Source organism: Archocentrus centrarchus, chromosome 13 (assembly GCF_007364275.1).
Source record: "Archocentrus centrarchus isolate MPI-CPG fArcCen1 chromosome 13, fArcCen1, whole genome shotgun sequence".
Classification (NCBI taxonomy): Eukaryota; Metazoa; Chordata; class Actinopteri; order Cichliformes; family Cichlidae; genus Archocentrus; species Archocentrus centrarchus.
In genome coordinates this window covers 12,179,886-12,201,441 of record NC_044358.1, presented here as the reverse complement: position 1 = coordinate 12,201,441, position 21,556 = coordinate 12,179,886, and the positions used below count along the sequence as shown (strand labels likewise).

Genomic DNA, 21,556 nt, shown 5'->3' with positions numbered 1-21,556 from the left:
GTGTTGCCCCTGTATGTTACAGTGATCGTACAGTGGAGAGATGGGACTTTGAGACATGCACAGCAGTACCATAATAGAGACTATGTCATTCATGCAACCTCTTTGTCCTGATCTGTTTGTGTGGAGGAGGTGTGGATCATTTTCAGCTCGACTTGCGGCACAAATAAACGGTCGCTCTTCAACACGGACTCAGAAAGATTCAACACAGCAAAGACAAGGGGCGGTTTTCCCAGTGTCACCATGGATTCATTATTTTCATGTCTGTTTTTACAGAGAAATCTTCTGAGCAAATATATTTGGACATTTTCAGGCTGCTGCAGGCAGGCGTACAGAGAGACAGGCAGGCTGAGGGCAGATGGGCAGCGGTGCTCGGGGATCCTGGGAGAGGAGATGCCATGGCAGCAGATCGGCTAAAACACCCATTCAGTATTTATTAGTTTATCTGTGGCTATTGGTAAAAATGTCACCACATTAATACTAAAATAACTTTGCATGAATCTGCGTGGGGCAAATAAAATGATTAATGAATCAAGAAAACTTGTGTTGACTAATCCTGATGCTCTGAAGGGTCAGGGTTAAAGTTAGGGTCAGGGTTAACCCTAACTTTAACCCCGATGGTTTGATGATACTGGACAGAAAAGTATTGTGCGTACTAATCTGTAATCTTGTGCAGCAGAATGAATTATAAATGAATCTCTCTGCACATGTGGTCAAGAAGACTTCATGAAGTCCACAACACAAAACAACGGTTACACCAATTCAACTGCAAATGTTAGCGTAACATTATTCACTAGAACATCTCTGTGGCATATTCATAATAAACTATAAAGAGTAACCCTAAAAAATATCAGTAAAATCACCTGAACATGTATTGAATTTAGCAGCCCTATTTAATGTGTGTGTATTTGATCAAATCTAGATCAATCATCTCTTTGTTTAGACCAGGGGTGTCAAACATAAGGCCCGGGGACCAGAATCAGCCCAGCAAAGACTCCAATCTGGCCCACTGGATGGCTTTGGAAAATATGAAGGAGAGCATAAATTTTGGACAACTTAATTAAGTAATAGATAAACAATTAAATTACAGATATGTTTTCACTATCATTGAAAATCTTGTTTTTTTACAATGGGTCCACAGTACAAAAAAAACAAACAGGAAATTTTCAGGGAATTAACAAAAACATTCTGTTTTGTAATTACAGGACAGCCTGAGGAACGAGCTACCAGAACTTTTTTCTGTAATTTTACACATTTATTTCTTACAATTTCAGCCCATATATATATATATATATATATATATATATATATATATATATATATATTTTTTTTTTTTTTTCCTTATATGGAGGTATCTCAGGGATTAAATGTGTAGTAAAACTTCTTTAGACTGACAGAAAGGGGATTTTCACTGGTCCGGCCGACTTCAGATCAACATGGGCTGTGTGTGGCTCACAGCGTAAAATGGTTTAGACCACTTCGATGTACAAATGAGAGGCAGCTGCGACTTTTCACCACTCCTGAAATGGAAACAGAGCAGCTTGTGTTTTGCAGCCCCTTTGCAAAAACAGCAAATCTTAACATTTAAGAAACTGGAACTGAAGCATCATGGGAGTTTTTGGTTATACAGAGACTTAAACCAGAGGTTCCCAAACTGGGGGCCCCACAGTTATAACAGAACGGTGCAGTGAAGCTCCAAAAGAAAGAAAGGCTTGTCCGTGGCGGGTAACAGACTACATTAAAAATGGACGTCGCCTCTGGGTTTGAAACGTGAAGTCAGTGCAGAGGTGTCTTAAACCTGCATTCTCGTTGATGGCCAGCAGAGGGCGACTCCACTTCAATGCGCTTTGATCTCAATAAACACTTTCCTGATAGGATTATAGGCTCAATCACTATTTTTAACATTTATTTAATATGACACAATACATGGTGGGCGTTAGCCAATGAGCATGCTAAAATCACAAAGGTGAAAAACACCTTCAGGCTTCATGTTAGCGCTCCGCCCACCGGTGGCTGACATCACTGTGGCTAAGTCCATCTGCTATTTACAGTCTATTTTAGTTTCTGACAGTATGAATCCAAGACTTCAGTGTCTTCTTTGTTTTTGCAGTAATGTCACACTGAACTTATGTCTCCATGTTAAAATCTAGTATAAGAAAAGTAGTGTCTCTCTACAAAGGCCAGCTTTGTGGAGAAAGTCTGAGAGCACTCACCTGAACAATGAACTGATTATTAATTAAGTTTGTTCAGTTAAAGGTTTTAGCTCTTGCATAAACTTCCTGCCTTGTAAATGTTCATGGGCTGTAAACCAACCATGCAGACCATGGAGAGAAAAAAGTTTCATGCCCTTTTCAAAGCACTTCCTACTTCCCAGTGTTAACCTGTCGGGATGTGACGTCCCTCTGCTGGATCCCCAACACCACTGAACAGCAGCCCTCAGCCCTGCAACAGGCCAGCGTCCTAGTGCAAAGAAAAAGTTGCATAAAGTTCCAGTGCTACCATGGACGACATCATCATTTTCACAAACATCATCCTCACCATCATCAGCAACATTAATCCCTGAACACGCCCTCATAGACTTTGTATTACTGCATACTACTGAGTGGTTTTGGTGTACGAGAAGCAACACGTCAAAGTCTGCAGTGTCTGAACAGCATCAGGAAATCTGCACCAGTTTCCCTCTGCTCAAAAACTCTCAACTACATTCATTTCCAGAGAGAAAAGAAAACACTTTCAATACATTAACAACAAACCAAAAGGTATTTTATTCATGATTTCATCTCTGCTGACAAAACGAGGTTGATGTGAACAGACAGACGGGCAGGCAGGGCTCAGCACACGCTGACCTCCGGTCTGTGATGGTGTTAAACTTTCACAGATTATCTGCTAACCCCGCTATCAGAGCGTAAAATGATTTAAATTTGGTAGCGGGTTCACCGCGCCCCACACGCTCTGCTCTGTGTGTACCAACAGAAACAAAGCGTGGTGGTTTATTTTGATAATCAGCCAGCTGCGCTCGCTGTGTCTGACGTGCATGGATGTGGCATTCACACATAATTCAGTTCTTAAGACGCATTTTATGAGAAACAGAAACCAGATCTGTAGGTCAGCAGAGAATTTAAAAATCAACAATGAAAACCTAAAAAAAATAAGCACAAACAGCCAGATGCCATAACACTGATGATCTTATCATTTACAAGCCTTAAATATTAACTCTATCCTGGAAAACGTGGATGCATGGAGGAGAAATGAGCTGGAAATTACAGGTGAATATTTAATATTTTCCTTGTAGAGCCCGACAGAAATAAAACTCATTCATGTTTGAGAAGATAAAAGACTGTTTTTAATTTAACAAACTAAAAAATATTGGAGTGATGTGTCTTTGATGAGCTGGCGGCAGAAACAGAGAGGCCGAGTTTAAAACCAGACAGGACCAAACTGAAAGCCCCCAAAAGGCCACATTCAAAAGCTCTGCACAGCCGCGGTGAGGTGGGAGGGACGCTTTCATTAAAGACAACCTGTTAAGCTCACTTCCAGCTCCTTATTTTTACTCTTGGACTCTGGTGCAGCCCTGCAGTTCCTGTCGTAGCTCTTCTCCCTTTAAGCCCACCCTCTCTTTAGTCCTGCTTTCTTTTGATTGGCTGCTGCTGGCAAACAGAAGGACATAAACAACCACGATCTTGTGGTTTCTGTCCTCCAGTTTTTTCTCTTATAATATTTCAAGTTTAGAAGCTGCAGTTTGGTTTGTTTCAGGCCACAGAACTGCTCAGTTAAAGATCATGGTTTCTGACCAGCTCTGTCTGGCTGAAGGCCTTTTAGGCCAACGTGCCTCCAGCATCAGGAGCTGCAGAGGAGACAGCAAAGCCACCTTCAAACAAATAACACCTTTTGGTTTCTGTTTGTTCCTGAAGTGATTTTCAGAGCTGCAGATAAACTTATGCAAATAAATGTGAGCTGGACTCTAAGAGAAAGCATCAAAAACACCGGAGCTGGAATGAGAAGAGTTTTGATACAGTAGCAGTGATAATAACAGCATTCATACTTTAAAAGGATTTTAAATGCAATCTGGCCCGGATGCATGTAACAGGGCAAAGATCCCCGGCTGCATTTCGAACTGCGATCATCCCCGTTTTCCTGTCGTTTATGGCTTTGTGGTGCGTTTACATGAAATAAAACATACACTCATTCGATGATGCCAAACTGCAAAGACGAGCTTCTTTCAATGAGTGATATCTCTCCAAGAAAAGCATGCAACCTCTCACCTACAGAGAGCTGAATGTCAGCGTGATATCCCGACTCACTGCTGTGCCAGCTTATTCGCTTTTTTGTCCACTTATCACTTCAGTCGTTTCCATCTGATGACCTATAAGCCTCGTTTATAACCTCTAGCATTTGAAACCTGATGTGTGTGAGACGATGTAAGTCTATCTTTGTAAGGACGGGTTTTACACCTTGTGAGCGAGGACATATTTGCAGGTCCTCACTCTGAAAGACACTTTGAAAGGGTCAGGGTCAGGGTCAGGGTCGGACGTATCACGTGATGTTTAAGGTGAGGGGGCAGGGAATGCAGCATCACAAAGATAGAAGTACAGATGTGTGTGTGTGGGGTGTGTGTTGTGAATGGGACGTACTGTATCTGGAAGACTGAGGCGGCATCTGAGGGGACGGACATACTGACAAGTGTGAAGCACACGGTGAGCGCACAACAACACAAATAACCTGAGAGCTATGGAGACCCTGGGAGCGGAGAGCAGCAGCACACACACACACACACACACACACACACACGATTTTAACCTCTGTATAAAATTTGTGAGTCAGTAAATCCAGTGTTTTGATGACGTAAGAGAATAAAAGAGTAGATGAGGCCTGTTTTCATCCCTGAAGGCTTCATTCATTAAAAACAGATGCAGATTTTGTGCTTATGACCAAAGCATGGAAAACTGATCGTGATGGTAAAACAAGCAGGTAACCATGAATTTCATCATTTTATTAGAAATATCATGAGTAAATACATATTTTTTTCCCCAGTTTTATCCATTAATTTAAGTGGACCTATGATGCTGATACCAGCTCCAAATATTATTGTTGGACTTTACTGGAGGAGCTTTGGATGATCCACAGTTCCTCTCTCTTCCAAGGCTTCTGATTGGCTGCCCCTCGCAAACTTAAAGGTTTGGACAGCAGGTGGGAGGGGCCTCTTTTTCAAAGCAGTGTGCCTGAAATGACTACATTAGAAATATTCCCCCCTATAATCATACAAAGCCAAGAATAGAAACAAAACTGGAGCCGGACATTAAGCTCTTGGTTCACAGGGATTACTTACACATCCACTGATCTCCCTGTCTGAGTTTAATACGAGCATTTACCATCGTAGAAATATATGCACGACAGAAATTAAAACTGTTTTAAAAACACTTTAATGAATGAGGCCAATGGGAAGGAGAGTTCTTATCTCTGCTCTAAGGACACAGCTGACTTTTAAACTGGAAGCCCAGACTGGTCCTGTAGTCTACTGTAGTCTACATGTTACAGGGTAAACACCGACTGCCCTGCTTTACTAAAAAAAAATCTATAATCCTAAAATAAAATTCGACCCGAGAGAACCTGCTCTGTTTGCCCCGGGCAGACTTCACAATTAAAAATAATATTTCCAGAGAATTTCAGGACTCTGATCTTGATTTTAAGCTTTTTGCTGTATTTCTATTAATTTCTCTGCTGCTTCTTCTTTATTGTATGCGTGATAACGTTTTGAAGACAGCCATCTACTCTTCTCTTCTCTTAAACCACTTTCCGAGAGTCAGCACGTAACCGATGATCAGTGCTGCTTCATCCAGGGAAAGTGTGTGAATGTGTTTACAGTGCAGTTGGTTATTTAAGGAAAACCAGATTAATTTCCACATTTTTTTCATGTCCAGACCTCCAGACTGATGGGAGAAAATGGAGAAAATAGAAGAAGGTCTGTAAAACATTTTGGCCTAATTTCATTCTCTTTCTGTTTCCAAGGAGTAATAAGACATAGCGTAGGATGTCCCGACTTACAGACAGTTAGATACAGTAGATAGGACAGACAGGAAATACATACAGACAGAGCTCATCTCATAGAAAAAACAAACGTGGAACAGTGTGAGCTACGTTTGATCGTCAGCCTTCCCGTTAACGTGATGCGCGTCCCGTCTCTCTCTCTCTCTCGCGTTAACGCTGCCCGGGCTCAGCAGCACAAACCGCCACCCTGTTCTCAGGCAGTTCTCTGAAACAGCCAGCAGGGGGCGTCAGTGGCTCTGTGTGTTCTCACAGAGACACAGAAGAGAGAGACAGATAGAGAGAGCGATGTCTCCTGCTCCAGATCAGATCCGTCCTATGAGAGAGCCTGGGTCAATCCTTCCATTTCCATCCAAACGCAACCGCTTTGTTGACGGTGTTGGAGGCGAACAGAAGGAGGGGGGGGGGGGCTGTTCACAACCAGTTTATGGCCCCGCCTCCCATCCGGAGTTCATCCTGTAAGCTTCAATCCCAGCTCCCATCCAGGCTCATTTTTTCTTACTGGACTTTTCTGATCGTTTTGCGTCCGACTTCCCAGCCCGATCCGATCTTTCCGACCGTTCCCCTCTCTCCCTCTCCTTTTCCTTCTCCCTCTCCTTTTCCTTCTCCCTCTCCTTTTCCTTCTCCTTCTCCTTCTCCTTGTCGGCCCGCTCGATTCGGTCAGCCCGGTCTGAGCGCTCGCCACCGCGCTCCGACCTGTTGTCCACCTTGCTGCCGTCGCGGCGCGTACCCTCGTCAGTGGATGAGGTAGTTGGTTGGGGATGACCCCATTTGGCAATCTCCTCGTGCTCTGAAATACTGGCGGTGATGTTGGTCACCCACGCTTTGAGGTCCTCCTGCGATGGGAGAGAGGGGTGGACACACGTGAGCTGGCTGGGTCAGCGGTAAATATGATTGTTTTCAATGCTTGAAATAAAAAGTGCAGATACACAGTTACAGCTACTTTTACTATTCTGAGGTTAGAAATGTCTCACCTCATCTTTTGCATGAAACAAAAACTCGCTGCCGTCCTTCGTTCTGCAAAGAGAGGAGAAGAGTTTAACTGACAGAGTACCGCCCTGTGGAAGGCCTTAGAGCCGTGGTCTCACACCGTGGGTGAGGCGTGGGACCACTGTGTGGATGCTCAGAGAAAATACACTGCTCCAGCTTTGACCTTTGACTCAGACTCAACTTGGATCCTTTTTATCATTAATGATTAATAAAAAAATATTTAGTGTGGCGCACGAGGGGGGAAAGTTTGAGAACAAAAGCTAACTGAAATAGTAACAATGAAGTACGTCACTTCCACACAGTTTGAGGGCTCACAAAAAACACAGCAGAAGCTGCAGCATCTTACATCCTACATTTCCCACGATGCAACTCAGTAACGAAGGCCTACAGCAGGCCAACAGTCAAGTTCTCCAGAGTCCTGCTGTAGGCCTTCGGTATTTGACTCAGGTGTGTTGAAGCAGAGACACATCTAAAACCTGCAGGACACCGGCCCTCGAGGCCTGGAGTTGAGGATCCCTGGCCTACAGTCTTCATGTTTGTAGCTCAGCCTTTCCATAATATATCATAAACACCAAGTCCAGCTGTTTCCTCACATCCACTGCAGCTCTGAATCTTTCAGAGGTACAGAGGAGCACGTTAGAGCGCAAATGCCTGATTGGACATTAGCTGAACTTTAACCTTTCAGCTCTCCAGCACAAGATGTCATCGGGAGAACGGGACAGCTAATATTCTGATGCATTCACTGTTAGCGAATCCATCAGTCATGCTGCCTTCTGCAGCGTATTTCCAGTATGTAGTAGAGTATTTCTCTTCCACAGTGTGTCTTTGTCCTGTATCTCTCCCCTCAGCCCCCCCCCCAGCAGATGACCCCCCCCTCCCTGAGCCTGGTTCTGATGGAGGTGTCTTCCTGTTTAAAGGGAGTTTTTCCTTCCCACTGTCACCAAGTGCTGCTCATAGGGGGTCGTTCTGACTGTTGGGTTTTCTCTGTATTATTGTAGGGGCTTTACCCACAATACAAAGCGCCTTGAGACGACTTTTTGTTGTGATTTGGTGCTATATAAATAAAAATTAATTGAATATTTCCTGCCCTGTGCTACATGTGAGAAACTGTAGGAAACATCCCAACCTTATTCTCCCAGAGGTGCCCGGAGTGAATGTGTGCCAATGGCTCATGATGACACGTTCAGGGTCAGACTCTTCCTGAACTGCAGAGGTCACTATTCTACTATTTGTACAGGTTGCGACCTGCAGACTAGCTAAGAAAGTTTCACTGGATCAGATTTCCATGATAGATATAAAGATAAAAAGCACATTTTGGAGCTGTAGCCCCCAAAGCACAAATCTCCTCGGGTAAAGTGGAGAAGCAGAGAGTATCTGACAGCAGTCACCTTCAACCAGCTGCTTCTTAAACACAACTTCCTGCTGTGATTCAACGATGCTCCATCTAGTCTAGTTTCCATTTGTAAACAGACGCCTTCAGGGAAGCGCGTCCCATTGTGAATCCTTAACTGACCAATCAGCATGCATTAGCAGAAAGTCTATGATTTATGGCCAAAATCAGCTTCCCTGTGAGAAAAATGAAAGGAAGTGTTGGGGTTTGAAAGCAATGGCAGCTTAGCATGAAAATGACTCTGCTGCCTGTCTGTGGTAGATGTGGGTGTGAAAACAGCTGATTACTTGAGCGTGAAGACGTTCTTCTTCTTCTTGTAGCCGTTGGTGACGTCGCAGTGGCAGTGGGAGAGGTTGAGCAGCGGCTCGTTGTTGTAGGACGTGCTGGTGTTCTTGGCGTCCTTGTAGAAACCCAGCTCCCCTTTGTTCAGCACGCAGTACAGGTTGACCCATGACCTGCTGTGGTGGGGGAAGGCGGGAGAGGAAGGGCAGGGGGAAGAAGAGGAGGGAAAGGTGGGAGGAAGGCAGGAGCACGGGGAAGGTGTGGGGAAAGTGGAGGTCGGGGAGCGGGGGGGGACAGGAGGAGTCAGGAAGACCTGCAGAATCACTTTCGCTAAGCTAACACCTCACTCACCTGACCAGAGCAGACAGGTAGGTAGGCGGGATGAAGCAGCCCCAAGAAGGGAAGAGGAAACACACTGCTGAACAAACACAGACGAACAGACGGACGGACGGAGGTGGTGGGGGATGGAGGGATGGGGAGGGAGGCTACGTACAGCTTCTGTGTGTGAGGCTTACATGTGACTTACCTTGGAGGACACAAGAGGAGCAGCCAGCAGCAGCGAGGAAGAGAGAGGAGAAAAGAGACGGAGGAGTTTGGTTAAATGCCATTTTGGCAACAACACATGTTAAAGTCCAGGTGTGCTTCCTCTGCCTCTGTGTTTACATGCACACAGCATTCCAGTTAACAGCTGACATCGACAGATACAGTACTGCGCACACGCTTCAGGTGCTTAGATTCACAGAGTCATTAAGGGCAATTTTCAGCCACAAGAAGAACGAGGAGCTCTGCAACAGATGGTGTGGGCCCCCCCACACGAAGTCAGTCTGTAGCAAATCGCTGAGCCGCTCATCAACCTCTCAGCACCAAGTACAAGACCTTTAAAAGCTGCAGACGTTTATTTGCACTTCACTTTGCATCAAGTTAATTAATATAAACCATTCGTGACTTAATTTTTTAAAACTTTACTTTCAGCACCTAAAACATTTGCACAGTACTGTCAGTATTATTCAGAGCAAGCTTCTGTGTGCAGCTTAATATCCTGATTTCAAATCCAATGACACACGAGGTAAAAAACCAAAACAATGGTGCATGTGAGAAGGTGTCCAAACTGACCACGATGACAACAACACTGGGTGTAAGTAACATCTGTTACGGTTGCATAAAGCGACTGTTGGACAGTTTGATTCTACTCTTAGCTCTGTATGAGGCAGGAAGTGCAGAATATGGTCATCTCCGACCATATTCAGAGCTTTTCTTTGCAAAGGCAGCCAAACAGAAGCAAACTGGCTTTAAGGGATGGCAGACTTAAAGAGGGAAGAGTTAAAACTCTAGTTTCAGAATAAAAGCATAGAGTTGGAAATGAGCGTAACAGTTCCCCTTTAAAAAAAATCACAAGGCAGAAAGTGCTGTTTAAGGATCTCTGTATGATTTTTAGTTGTCTCAGATGACAGCTCGTTTAAACACAGCATGGCCGCAGCTCGTTTACAGTGCAGCAACATTTTCGGGGCACAAAAACGTCTTTTTTTCTGGTCACTTTTACATCACCGCACGGCAGGAACGAGTTTAAAGCTTTCAGAAGAACCGATAAAGAAACATGAACGACAGCGAAGGCACTGACATGTGGGACTAGCCAGATCTTTCTCTGCACCAGTTCTGTTATGCACTTTTCACAAGCACCACATCCTAACACAACACCAGAATATTAATGTGCACATCGACTTACTTAGTGTCTGGTCAGGTAGAGATGTAACAGAGACAGGTTGAATCTCAATCCTTCCCTCTTTCTTTCTCAGCATCAACAATAAGCAGAACGAGGAGCAGTTTGGAGATTCACACTTGTCCAGGTTTAAGCCATTCGGCGCTGTGCTTTACCTTGCCATGTACATAACAGGGCATGTACATACGACACACTCATCCATTGCCTCGAGTAGGTGTGTGAGCGGGACTCATCCACAGCTGGGAGGGGATGAGCTTTCAGCTGTGCAAGGTCAGCCCAGCCTCAGGGGGCAGTGCAGAGAGAGACTTTCCTGCTCATGTCTCTCTGGAAGAAGCAGGGTGGTCATCTGTGGGGGGCAGGCTGTGTGCATGTGTGTGTGTTTGTGTGTTTGACCATCAGCTCCACCTCACAGCATTCCTCAGCCAGTCAGTCTGCTGTGCTTTATTCTGTGGGCCCGTGTTAGACCAGGAGGCGTCCTCAGCATCATGCATGAAGTTTTCACATGCGGTGAGATTCCTGCAGGCTGATTAACTGCTCTAATCACACTTATCCTGATAATCAGCACCGGCACATAATGTATTCAGAAGCCAACAGGGGAGTCACACTCTTCCTTTGTCACTAGCATCGCTGTAATGTTTAGATTTCTGAACGCTTCTTGCTGCCTCATGTACTCATGACTGATATTACGCTTCAGTACTAATTAATAACTGGAGGGCTTGGTGCTATGGGCAAAAAAATTATAATAATATAAATATTTGCAGGCTGAAGGGCAGCACTCGATGCATATCTCAGACAGTGAACCTTCAGACCCTCCGCTACACTTTAAGTGTTAACAAATTTAAACTCATAGCAGGGAATAAACTTGTCTGTCTTTGCTGAGGATTTCCCACAACACACCACACATGCATGGATGGCAGACATCCCAGACCAACTCAGATTCCCTCCACACTTCCTATATGACCCATCCTGTTACCCGGTCTTATCTCATATCCTGACTGCTTCCCAGGACATGCTGTCTTATGCCTGCCTCTACCCAGATAATGGACCTCCATCCTAAGCGTGCACCCCTGCTTGCAAAGCTCATTTTAACAGACTTCTCAGTATAAAATGCAAATGAAATTTCATAGATTGTATTTAAATTGCAGGAGGTTTCTCAGTCTGGAGCTGCTCTGAATTTCAGGGAATTTAATAAAACTACTGTTTCCACTCAGTGGGTGGTTCAGCTCCTTTGAAGCGAGGTTCGTATCCACGTCTACAGCAGATGGCAGCAGCTTACAGAAGGCACAGAAACTAGCAGCAAAATGGATTTTAGACACCTAAAAGAGCCAAAATCAGTTTGTATTTTTAACACATTTTAACCGGTATACCCACCCTCAGACAGCCGTTTCCACCAGGCCGCAGCGACCAAAACCAATGACCTAAACTTTTACCTGGCCAAACGCTCGTCTACTCCTGCCTTGATTGGTTAGTGAGTTTTAAATCTTAAAGGCACACAAAGACCCACAACTCTGGTTTCCTGTGAGATATAAATCAGTGTTTTTGTGGCTTTCTTTCTTAACGTGCCGTTTGCTTAAATTAAGAAACTTTGGTCTTTACTTAATGCACAACTTCAGTCTTCAAGTTATTACTGATTGCTCAGCAGCGCTGACATTGCTTCTCCTTTAGGAGCCACAGAGGCAGCATGAGTGCAGCAACATTTTAAAAGATGGATATCCCGCCCATCCCTCAGCAGCCGTAATCTCCCACTAACACTGACACACAACTGCTGAGACTGACGGTAAGACAACAGGCATCACCACAAACTGTGACTACCACCCCTTTCCAGCAGGTGCAACTACAAACCTGTCGGTCACTGAAATCTTTGGAAGCACACATGAAAAGTTTAAATCCTAAGATTTCACTATCCTGAGAAAATCCAAAGCTCATCTGAGGATTTTCATGTTGAACACACGCTGGAAGCAACTTGTGAGCCGGCGTGTGTGTCATGCATCTGTCAGTGTGTTAGCCTGTTAGCTTAGCATGCTAAAGTCATGCCTCTGTTGAATTATTCAATGACAGGGGGCAGTAATGTCATGAGAAAGAGGAGGCAAACCCAACAAATCTGATACTTTGAGGGTTAAAAATCAACAAGGGTGTGAAATCATTTATTTTTCTGCACCTCAGTAAAAATAATGTCTAATAGCTGATTAACGAGAATCCCTAAAGTCTGGTACTCATGACACCACTGTCCATTCTCCTTCTCTGTATCTCCTATCATTTACTCCCACTGCTTTGATTATCAGCATGACCCTGAACACCCACCTATTGGTGCTCTTCTTCAGGCTCTCGATGTCCAGCTTGCGGAAAAGGAAGCCTTCGTGGTGCGCCGTATGGGCCGGCGGCTGGGGGACGGCCGGGCTGCTCTGGGCTGGCGCAGATCTGGACCTCCGCGTCGTCTCGCCGGGCTCTTTGGGCCGTGGCCGGCGTCGCGGTTTGGGTCTGTCCCGAGCTCGAGGCCGGTCGGGACGGGAAGACTTTTCTGGTAACCCGTTAGGCAGTCGGGGCACCTCACCACGGGCCTGAGGGTGGGGAGGGGCGATTTATGGTTTAAAAGTGAAAATCACTGACTTTACTGCATATCCCAGTTTTCCCTTTTTACAGAGTTTTGTGCTAACTTGCAGTAAACAAACTCAGACCTGTGCTGCTTCTCTTTCTTGCAGCTGCTCTACAATCTCTGCCATGGTGGACCTCTTTTCTCTGTGGAAGAAAACTCCAGTTATTCAAATCACATTTGAATTTACCTTCAAAGTTGAGAGCAGTGAAGTTCAGTTGTGTTTTTTTCTGCATAAAAAAACACCTCGTTACTCTGAAAGTCTCACCCTCCTCCTGAGCGTCTGTCCGAATGCTCCTTCCCAGTGTCGCGCTCGCTGGATTCCTGTCTCTCCAGCCGGTGTCGGTCCCTCTCTCTCCGCCGGCCCTCGTGGCCTCCGTGGCCCTCTTGTTCGCTGGACGTTTGCCTTTCCAACGTCCGTCTCTCCCGCCTCTCGGCATGTTCCCTCCACACCTCCTGAGGCAGCTCATCTCTGCGTGCCTGGATTAGCTGCTCGCTGGACAGCTGCCGTTCTATCCTGTGGGGATAGGTGTGTGTCTGGACCTGGGGCTCTGCGTGGCCCAAAGGGTCGGTCCTGGATCCTCGAGGGCCTCTGGTGGGTTCGCTGTGCAGACGCTCCCGGCCCGGCTCCTGGAGCACGACCTCGGCCATCACGGCCACCTCTGCTCTCTCTGTCCCCATCATCATCATCTCTTTCTCCCTCCCTCTCTCTCTTGCTTTCTCCAGCCGGCTGGCCACAAGCAGCGGTGTCACAGCATCATCTAAGTGTTTGATTTTGGGTTGCCGGAGATACGGAGAGGATTTTGCCTCCATTTCCCTCGCTGCCTGTGCTGGATGCAGGTGACTCATCACCTTTGCCGACTGTTCCCTTGCCGTGCTGGCACTTTCTCGCGCCTGGTTGGCTGAGACTAGCATTGCCGCCGTGGCCACAGAAGCAATCGAGGATGCAGCGGGCTGGCCTAGACCTGCAGCCACACCCACTACGCCGCCATCCCGGGCCTCCAGCATGTGACGGTAGCCGGAGCCGTTCATCACAGGGGTGTAGTTGGCGACTGTCGACCCCAGGCGCCGAGCCACAGATGACGGCGAAGGCGTCGGGGTAGCAGGCGAGGGAGACGGAGGAGAGCTGGCTTCATTCTGTTCATAGATAGTCTGTCTCATGACGGGTGAGATCGGGAGGCGTGGGAGAGTGCCTGGACTATGAGACGCATCTTGGGGATCCAGGAAGACTTTACGACCCAGGAGGGGGGTCGGGGGAAGTTTGCTTTGCTCTGCTTTTAACTTTTCTACCTGCAGAAAGGAAACAGAACCAGAGATGAAATGACCAGATCAACAATCTCAGCAAGGTAAAACTCATTTTGGCTAAACTGAGGACATATTTGCACAGTGAGGATGATGATATTACCGTGGTGAGCCGCCGCAGTGAGCTGAATCGCTCCTCCCAGGTGGCAGCTGCTTTGCGGAAGGCTTCGTGTCGACGAATCAGCTGCTCCACCTCATCCACGCTCCCTCCAAGCTCGTTGCTGTTGATAAACGGCTCCTGAGCAGTCAGCCACGCCTCCGCCACCACCGCCTCCTGGGCAAACTGGTGAACCTCCAACACTGCAAACAGGAGTGGCCAAATAAGAAGAACATTCAAAAGGAAGGAGAACATCTGAATTAACTCCTCAATCCCACATTTCTGCCCATCCCTGTCTTGTTTAAGCACTCACATTGCTGTAGGACTTCCCAGTGCCTGTCCCACTTCTCAGACAGCTCACGCTCCTTAGCAATCACCTTGTCCAGCTTCTCCTTGATCTGAGAATCAAAACAGAGTTACATCATGGGCCCAGCCTTAGATGGGGAGGAGCTACAACAGCTTATTTCAGAGAGAGGATGAACTGAGGGGCACAGTGTGATAGACAAGGATTATTTTGGATTGTGACTCATGCAAAGCTACTCTAGTAGAGTATGGACAGGAGTCTGATCGGCCCCTTTACTTTACAGACATTAAAGACAACATTTAACGCTCATGGGTTACTGAACAAGGGTCTGAGCATATGTAGCCTGCAGTTAAAGTGACAGTCTTTATTATATTTTCTCATCTCACCTCCTCAGCTGCAGGGTTTCTAGCAGCCAGCAGGGTTTTTCCCATTTCAATACACTCCAGGATGCTCTGGCTGCGAGCCTCGACTTCACTCTTTAGACTCTGGTGATAATTCATCAGCACCTCAACTGAGGACACGTCCCTGCAGGAACCACAGAGCACACTGCAGATTAAGCCCAAGCCTCTGACCAACATCTCAATCATTAAAGACTACGAATAAAAAAAAATTAAAAGAAAGCAGAATGGTTTCATATTTGCATTTTATCGATTTAACCTTAAACAGTGCAGATGTGAACAGATATCGAGGCTGGTGTGCAGGGTGTGCAGATACCTGGGCTTCTCTCCTGTCCCTATCTGACAGATGATCGAGTCCATCCACATGATCTGATCTCGGACCATGCCGAAAAACCTCAGCTTGTCCGTCTCTGTGGTGATCTGAACCCGGCACTCCTCGCAGGACGTCAGCAGCTCTTTCCAGCACTGCATCACTTCATGCTCACGGCACGCGATGGCTTCGGCCTTCTCGCCTGCGTACACCGTCCTCAGCTGGGCCGCGCTCTCTTGCAGCTGACGCACCTGACACAGCGTGATGGCAAGCTTTAGTAAATAGCTAAACCGAACAAGGAAGAAACAAAATTTGAAAAACATGGAAAGAGAAAGAGTTTGTTTTCCGAATGACGCACGAAGCACAGCTGCCGAGACAGCTGTGCTTCGTCAGGGCCAAACGTTGCAGGCTCTGTCACTGGAACAGGCACAGAACATCTGTGCTTTTAAAACGCCACACTGTTCCTGTTCCCCAGGTGCAGGACAGAGGCCGGATAAAGCAAAATTAAATGCAGAGTAAGAAGGTATTTTTTCCATGAACATGGCAGACTCAGACTCACAAAGAACCAAAATTGTGACTCTCCGTCCCCCAGGTGGGTGGGTGGGTGGGGGACCACACCGATTAGGATTCCTCTGCTAGCCAGGTGGGGAAAGAGGAGGCTGTACCTGTGTGACCAGCAGCTGAATGTCCTGCTCGAAGCTGTGCAGGAGTCTCTGCAGGGTGCTGGTGTTGGCGGTGCTGCTCTGCCGAGCCCGAACCTCTGGCAGTCGGCGATGTTTGTCCTCGATCTGCGCCAAAACCTGAAAAAAAGGCAGTGAAGAAGTGTTACGTATCTGCAGGGAACTTTATAGAACCAGTGCAGTGCAGTTTCAGGCAGAGTACAACCAGAGACTTTACATAAAAGTCAGATGTAGCCACCGTGACATCACCAATCGGTTTTGTCTCTGCATTCTGAGTTCTGGCTGCCATGTTTAATTATCGGAGCCAGAAATGACGATATTTAGATGAGAGCATGCAAAAATGTATGCATTTTTGCATGCTCTCCACTGTGGTGACCACAGTTTTCTTGTATCAGGAAACACTAAAACTTTAAGAAGATAAAAGCGTGAAATTAGATTAAATGAATCTCCTCTTTATCACATCTCCTGCATTATATCTGTATTTGTGTCCCCTTGCATTTCATTTGTCACCCCACCTTCTTACCTCTCTGCAGTCGAAGAAGAACTTGTGCAGCTGGTGTGAGGCGGCGAGCATCTGAGTGCGGGTCTCCATGAGCTCCAGCAGGTCGGCCCAGGCCTCGTTCACGCCGTCCTTCCATTCGGCGATGGTGGCTGCTTCTGAGTGGCCGTAGTCGATGAGCTCGTCCACCATTTGATTGACGGCCGTCACTCGCTCCTGCCCCACGCTGCCCGTCTCAGAGGCAAACTCTGTAAACTTCTCCTGTAGGACCTGGAGGTGTGGCAGATTTTTATTGTTATCCAACTGTGTTTCAGTTGTTTAGTTACTGAGTGTATAGCAGCTAAATGTCCCATGAAAGAACACAGGTGGACATTATAATCAAATGAAACCACTTTTGAGATTGGACTTGCAATAATTGACTTCAAGTAATAAAAATCTAAATCTGTAATTCACGCACAGACACCATCTGCCAGCACACTTACTGTGACATGCTCAAAGTCTTGACCCAGTTCAGGTGAGCTGGCGACCACCTCCCTCTGAGCGATCCACTGCTCCAACTCGTCCACTTCCCTGTTGAGCTGGTAGAGCCAGTACTGCTGCTCCAGACGGCTCTTCCTCTCCTCCACCAGGTCCTTCAGAGACACGTACAGACGGTCAATCTGTGACTGACGCTTGCTGATCTGCTCGCTGTGGAAGAGAGGAGAAAGAAGGTGAAGTACAAAGAAAAAAGCCCCGGGGGGAGTGTAACAGCCACCTGCAGGTACAGCAGCAGAGAGACCACAGAAATAAGCACCTCTCCGGTGGAGCCAGCTCACGTGACAGACACGCTCTCTACTTTTAGGATCAGGCTTTAAACTTTCACTTTTTTTTCCTGTCTGGATCAGGTGACCCTGAACCACGGGCTGCTACAGGCTCAGGTAACCTCCCTCCGTGTGATTTTGTGCCACTATTGCAAGTCAGTGACTTTGTCTACTTTTGGTCCTGTTTGCTGTTCGTGGTCTCTCCTTTTCCCTTTCCTCTCACAGCCCCACGTGGTGGTAAGGTAAAGGTAAAGTTTATTTATAAAGCGCCTTTCACAGACAAAGAAAGTCACAAAGCGCTGCACAAAACAATCAATATGAAAACGAACGTGCATCAAAAAGAGAAACAGCAATAAAACAACAACAACTGCGTTTAGTACCGACTCCCAAAAAAGAATCTGATGTAAAAGAAACGTTAGAAGAAATAGTTTTGTGATCACTAAAACCAACATCATCTATGTTTGAGTTATTACACCATAACTGAGGACCAGGTCTAAGGTATGTCCTGCAGTATGAGTAGGTTCAGAAACATATTGAACGAAGTTAAGTGAATCCAAGATACTCAGAAATTCCTTAGCAATACTATCCGACGAGTCATCAATATGAACATTAAAATCAGCAGATAACTGCCCCCCAGCCCGAGCCTGCTTCTTCCTGTTAAAAGGGGGTTCTTCCTCCCCATCCTCATCAAGTGCTTGCTCAGTGCTTGCCCATTCGAAGGTCGATTTTCTTTCTTTACCTCACAATATAAAGCCCTCTGAGATGATTCTTGTTGTGAACTAGTGCTATATAAACACAACTGAGGCGAAAGGTGAAGACCTTCCTAATGTCTTCATAACCCAGAGTGCTTTACCATAATTAAGATGTTATGATGAGCAATCTCTGTCAGTCTTAGTCCATGTGTTTAAATGCTCACCAGTCTGGATGTCCCATCTCCAGCAGCTGTCGGCACTGCTGTGACAGCAGGCCGATGGTCTCGGCGTAGTCCTCGATGGTCTGCTCCAGGATCAAATGTTTCTTCAGCAGCTGCAGCGTGCTCTGCTCATCCTGGTGGGAGGAGGAAGCACTTTAAATACAGAAAAAGACCTCAGTCCTGCCTCTGCATGTAAGGTGTCATATTCACACCAGAGTCCAATGAACAGAGTATCACATATTCATGTGGCTATCACAGAGTCTGCAATGTGATATTAGGGGATTTGAAAATGATGATTTTTATATAATTGCCAAGAATCTGACACAGATATTTTTACCTTCCCCTTCTCCTCATTCATCATATGCAGCTCCTGCTCGCTCAGCCAGGCCTCAACCTCGGCTGTATCGAAGTAGTACTGCTGGGCCTGGTACATGGCGTCCAGGACCAGCTGCCTCCTCTCAGTCTCGGCCCAAAGCAGAGCCCACAGCTGGGACAGCTGGTCGTGGCCGGCCCTGATGCAGTCGGCCTCGGGGCTGCGTATGGAGCCAATGATCCCCGCCCTCTCCAGGACCTCTTCGATTCTGCTCCTGTGGCTCTGCAGCTCCCTCTGAAGACTCTACAGGAGAGAGCAAACAGCTATTTAGATGTTGATGAGAGCGTAGGCAGATGAATTAGAACCTGGAGGTTGGACATTATGTTTATCACAAGTTCAGGGTGCAGGGGGTCACCTGTGAAGGGGAGCAGGACCTCTGTTAAGGTTTTAGACTAAGACTGCAGTCAGAGCAGCAGACATTCAGGTTTTCTTACCTGGTTCTTCTTCATAAGCTGCTGGACAGCCTGCAGAGTCGAGCCATGCTCCTGCGACATGGCCATCGGGAGGCGTTCCTGGACCCACAACTGCAAACACAAAGGCGTGACAAAAAGAAATGAATATTTGTATATTCATGTGCACCTCATGTACGGTACTGTGAATATTTGTGCCTGTTAAACAGATTAAACCTGTTGATTCCCAAATGTACTCTAGGCTGTAACACGACCTCTGTTTCCTGTATAACGCGTGAGTCATGACTCACGCGTTATACAGTCCGTGTTGTCGGCTCACGGCCGTTTAACTCACAATCTCGTCCTCCAGGTCTCGTCCAACTTGATGAACTTCCTTGGATGCCAGCAGGATGCGTCGCCTCTCCTTCAGCGGCTCGATCAAACGCACCATCCTGGCCTCCACGGCGGCCTGTCGCCCGGCGACCGTCTCCTTTACCTGCGTCTGCTGCGGGATGGAGGCCGCCTGCACCTGAAGTTGCCCCACCTCCTTATACCACTCCTCCATCTGGGTCTCCATGGTCTGAGGAGGAGGAAGAGGAGAGCGAGAGATGTCGGGTGAAATGATGAAGGATGAATCTGTGCGTCAGCCCAGGTCGAACCTGCCGTGTAAACGAGCTGCCTCCCCCAAACCATCACAGCTGGAGGGCCGATTAAGAGTTACATCCCAGCATCACGTGTTTATATCACATCAGTACTGATTACTCTTTTTACTCAGTAAAACATCAGTTCTCACTCACCAACAGATCTCTCACTCTGACAGAATTACACATGATATCGTGTGTTCAAAACGAAGATAAAGAAACACTTTATTTATTGACTTAATGCTACTGTGTGTCATAAATTAATTATAGCAACATAACTGAATGTGCAGCACACACAGATTAACATGAGTCCAATCAGTCACAAAGAATTAACCTATCAAATCACAGGAAACAAGAAAACAAATCAACGAGACGCTGGCAGCTGTGTGTAAAAATATTCAATAATTTTTAATCAGTGGTATTTGTACAATGATCTTGGGATGAAACTCTCACCTGGTTTGCATGAAAGCTGATGGTTTTCATTGTTTCTAGAAACTATCGAGACAAATTAAAAATGAATGGCGGCGCTGAAATGAGATGGAAAGCAAGCAGAAAGCTTTGCAGGCACAAGGCGAGAAATGTTGCTGTTAGTCATTTTCAAACATGATGTTTTGTTTGAATATTAATGAGAGGGGGCCGTCTCTGTGCAGCGACAATAATGTAAACAGTGACTCAGTCTGAGTCAGGTCAGCATGCAAGGAAGCAGAGCCGCAGGATTACATTAGCAGGATTACATTAGCAGGATTACATTAGCAGGATTACATTAGCAGGATTACATTAGCAGTTCAGAGGAAAACTGGGCTTTTCTGTGCGTTTGCAGTTAAATATTCATTACTATCATGGTCAGATTTAGCAAAAGACAAAGACAAACCCACTTAAATTTTATGTACCTGTAGCTTTTTGAGCTGCTTGTTGACTGTGGTAAGGTCCTGTCCCTGGTCCACGTAGGCCAGTCGACCCTCCAGCTGGCCCAGTCTCTGGTCGAGGCTTTCGTAACTCTGCACCAGCAGGTCGGCCTTGTTGGCTTCGAAAAGCTGGCGGGCTTTTGCCTGAGTGGTGCTCTCCAGATCCTGCCAGCACTCCCTGATCTCCTCCAGCTTCTTCCGCACCACCAGGCTGAGCTCCGGCTTCTCCTGGATCAGCTGCTGGCCCTCCTGGATGGGCAGGAGATAGGACGAGCACAGAGGGAGAGGGGAGAGAATTAAGACACAAAAGGATTATTCAGTAACAAAATGATACATAATTGCCACAGTGTATGTAGAGCACAGTCAAAAGTATGTGCAAATATCTCATTTATTACTGAAAACAAAAGCCAATTAAGCTACAAAATGACACTTCATAATCACCAAGCCACAAAAAAGCACAACCTCTTATGATAATAGGGCCATTATGCAGTTTAATTAACACATCAATCAGTGAACTGACGTCTCTAAATAGCACCAACATAAACATAAATCTCTGAGAATTTGCCACTTTGATGCAAATCACTTTGTCTGCACCTTTATGCAAATTCATTCAAACAAAAATCCAAACTGTAATCAAAGCAGCTCGGACCTTCTTCAGCTGTGGGTGCCACAAGACGTGCCGTGGAGAGCAGCTGAATCCAGACAGTGTCAAATGGACCAGCTGAAGACCGGTTATCATCAAAGTGGGGAAGATGTTTATAACAATAAAAAAAACTGAGCTCCAGCTCGTCACATTACCTCAAATCAGAAAACCCAAACAGTGGTTCAAAGTCTTCACGCCTAAAGGCTGCGATCACATATTTAGTAGGTTTACATGGAAAAAATACAAAGTAAAAGTTCAGTAAACTGAAACTGACTAGTTCATCAATTTAGCAGT

The 21,556-nt window shown here is 46.3% G+C and overlaps 1 protein-coding gene across 1 annotated transcript in view; it reads right to left on the bottom strand.

The window, feature by feature from the left end:
- Positions 1-1,341: 1,341 nt before the first annotated feature.
- sptbn4b (spectrin, beta, non-erythrocytic 4b) overlaps positions 1,342-21,556 on the bottom strand; it is a 99,676-nt gene continuing 79,461 nt past the window's right edge. Inside the window, exons 26-43 of the mRNA XM_030743706.1 lie at positions 20,605-20,868; positions 19,429-19,653; positions 19,119-19,208; positions 18,649-18,927; positions 18,315-18,445; positions 17,081-17,285; positions 16,623-16,868; positions 16,085-16,219; positions 15,426-15,670; positions 15,098-15,236; positions 14,721-14,805; positions 14,414-14,610; positions 13,277-14,298; positions 13,094-13,154; positions 12,720-12,976; positions 8,707-8,877; positions 7,014-7,056; positions 1,342-6,875 (exon numbers count right to left, since the gene is read on the bottom strand). Coding sequence (XP_030599566.1) covers positions 6,528-6,875; positions 7,014-7,056; positions 8,707-8,877; positions 12,720-12,976; positions 13,094-13,154; positions 13,277-14,298; positions 14,414-14,610; positions 14,721-14,805; positions 15,098-15,236; positions 15,426-15,670; positions 16,085-16,219; positions 16,623-16,868; positions 17,081-17,285; positions 18,315-18,445; positions 18,649-18,927; positions 19,119-19,208; positions 19,429-19,653; positions 20,605-20,868 — 4,143 coding nt within the window. The 3' untranslated portion in view covers positions 1,342-6,527. The remainder of the gene's footprint in view (positions 6,876-7,013; positions 7,057-8,706; positions 8,878-12,719; positions 12,977-13,093; positions 13,155-13,276; positions 14,299-14,413; positions 14,611-14,720; positions 14,806-15,097; positions 15,237-15,425; positions 15,671-16,084; positions 16,220-16,622; positions 16,869-17,080; positions 17,286-18,314; positions 18,446-18,648; positions 18,928-19,118; positions 19,209-19,428; positions 19,654-20,604; positions 20,869-21,556) is intronic.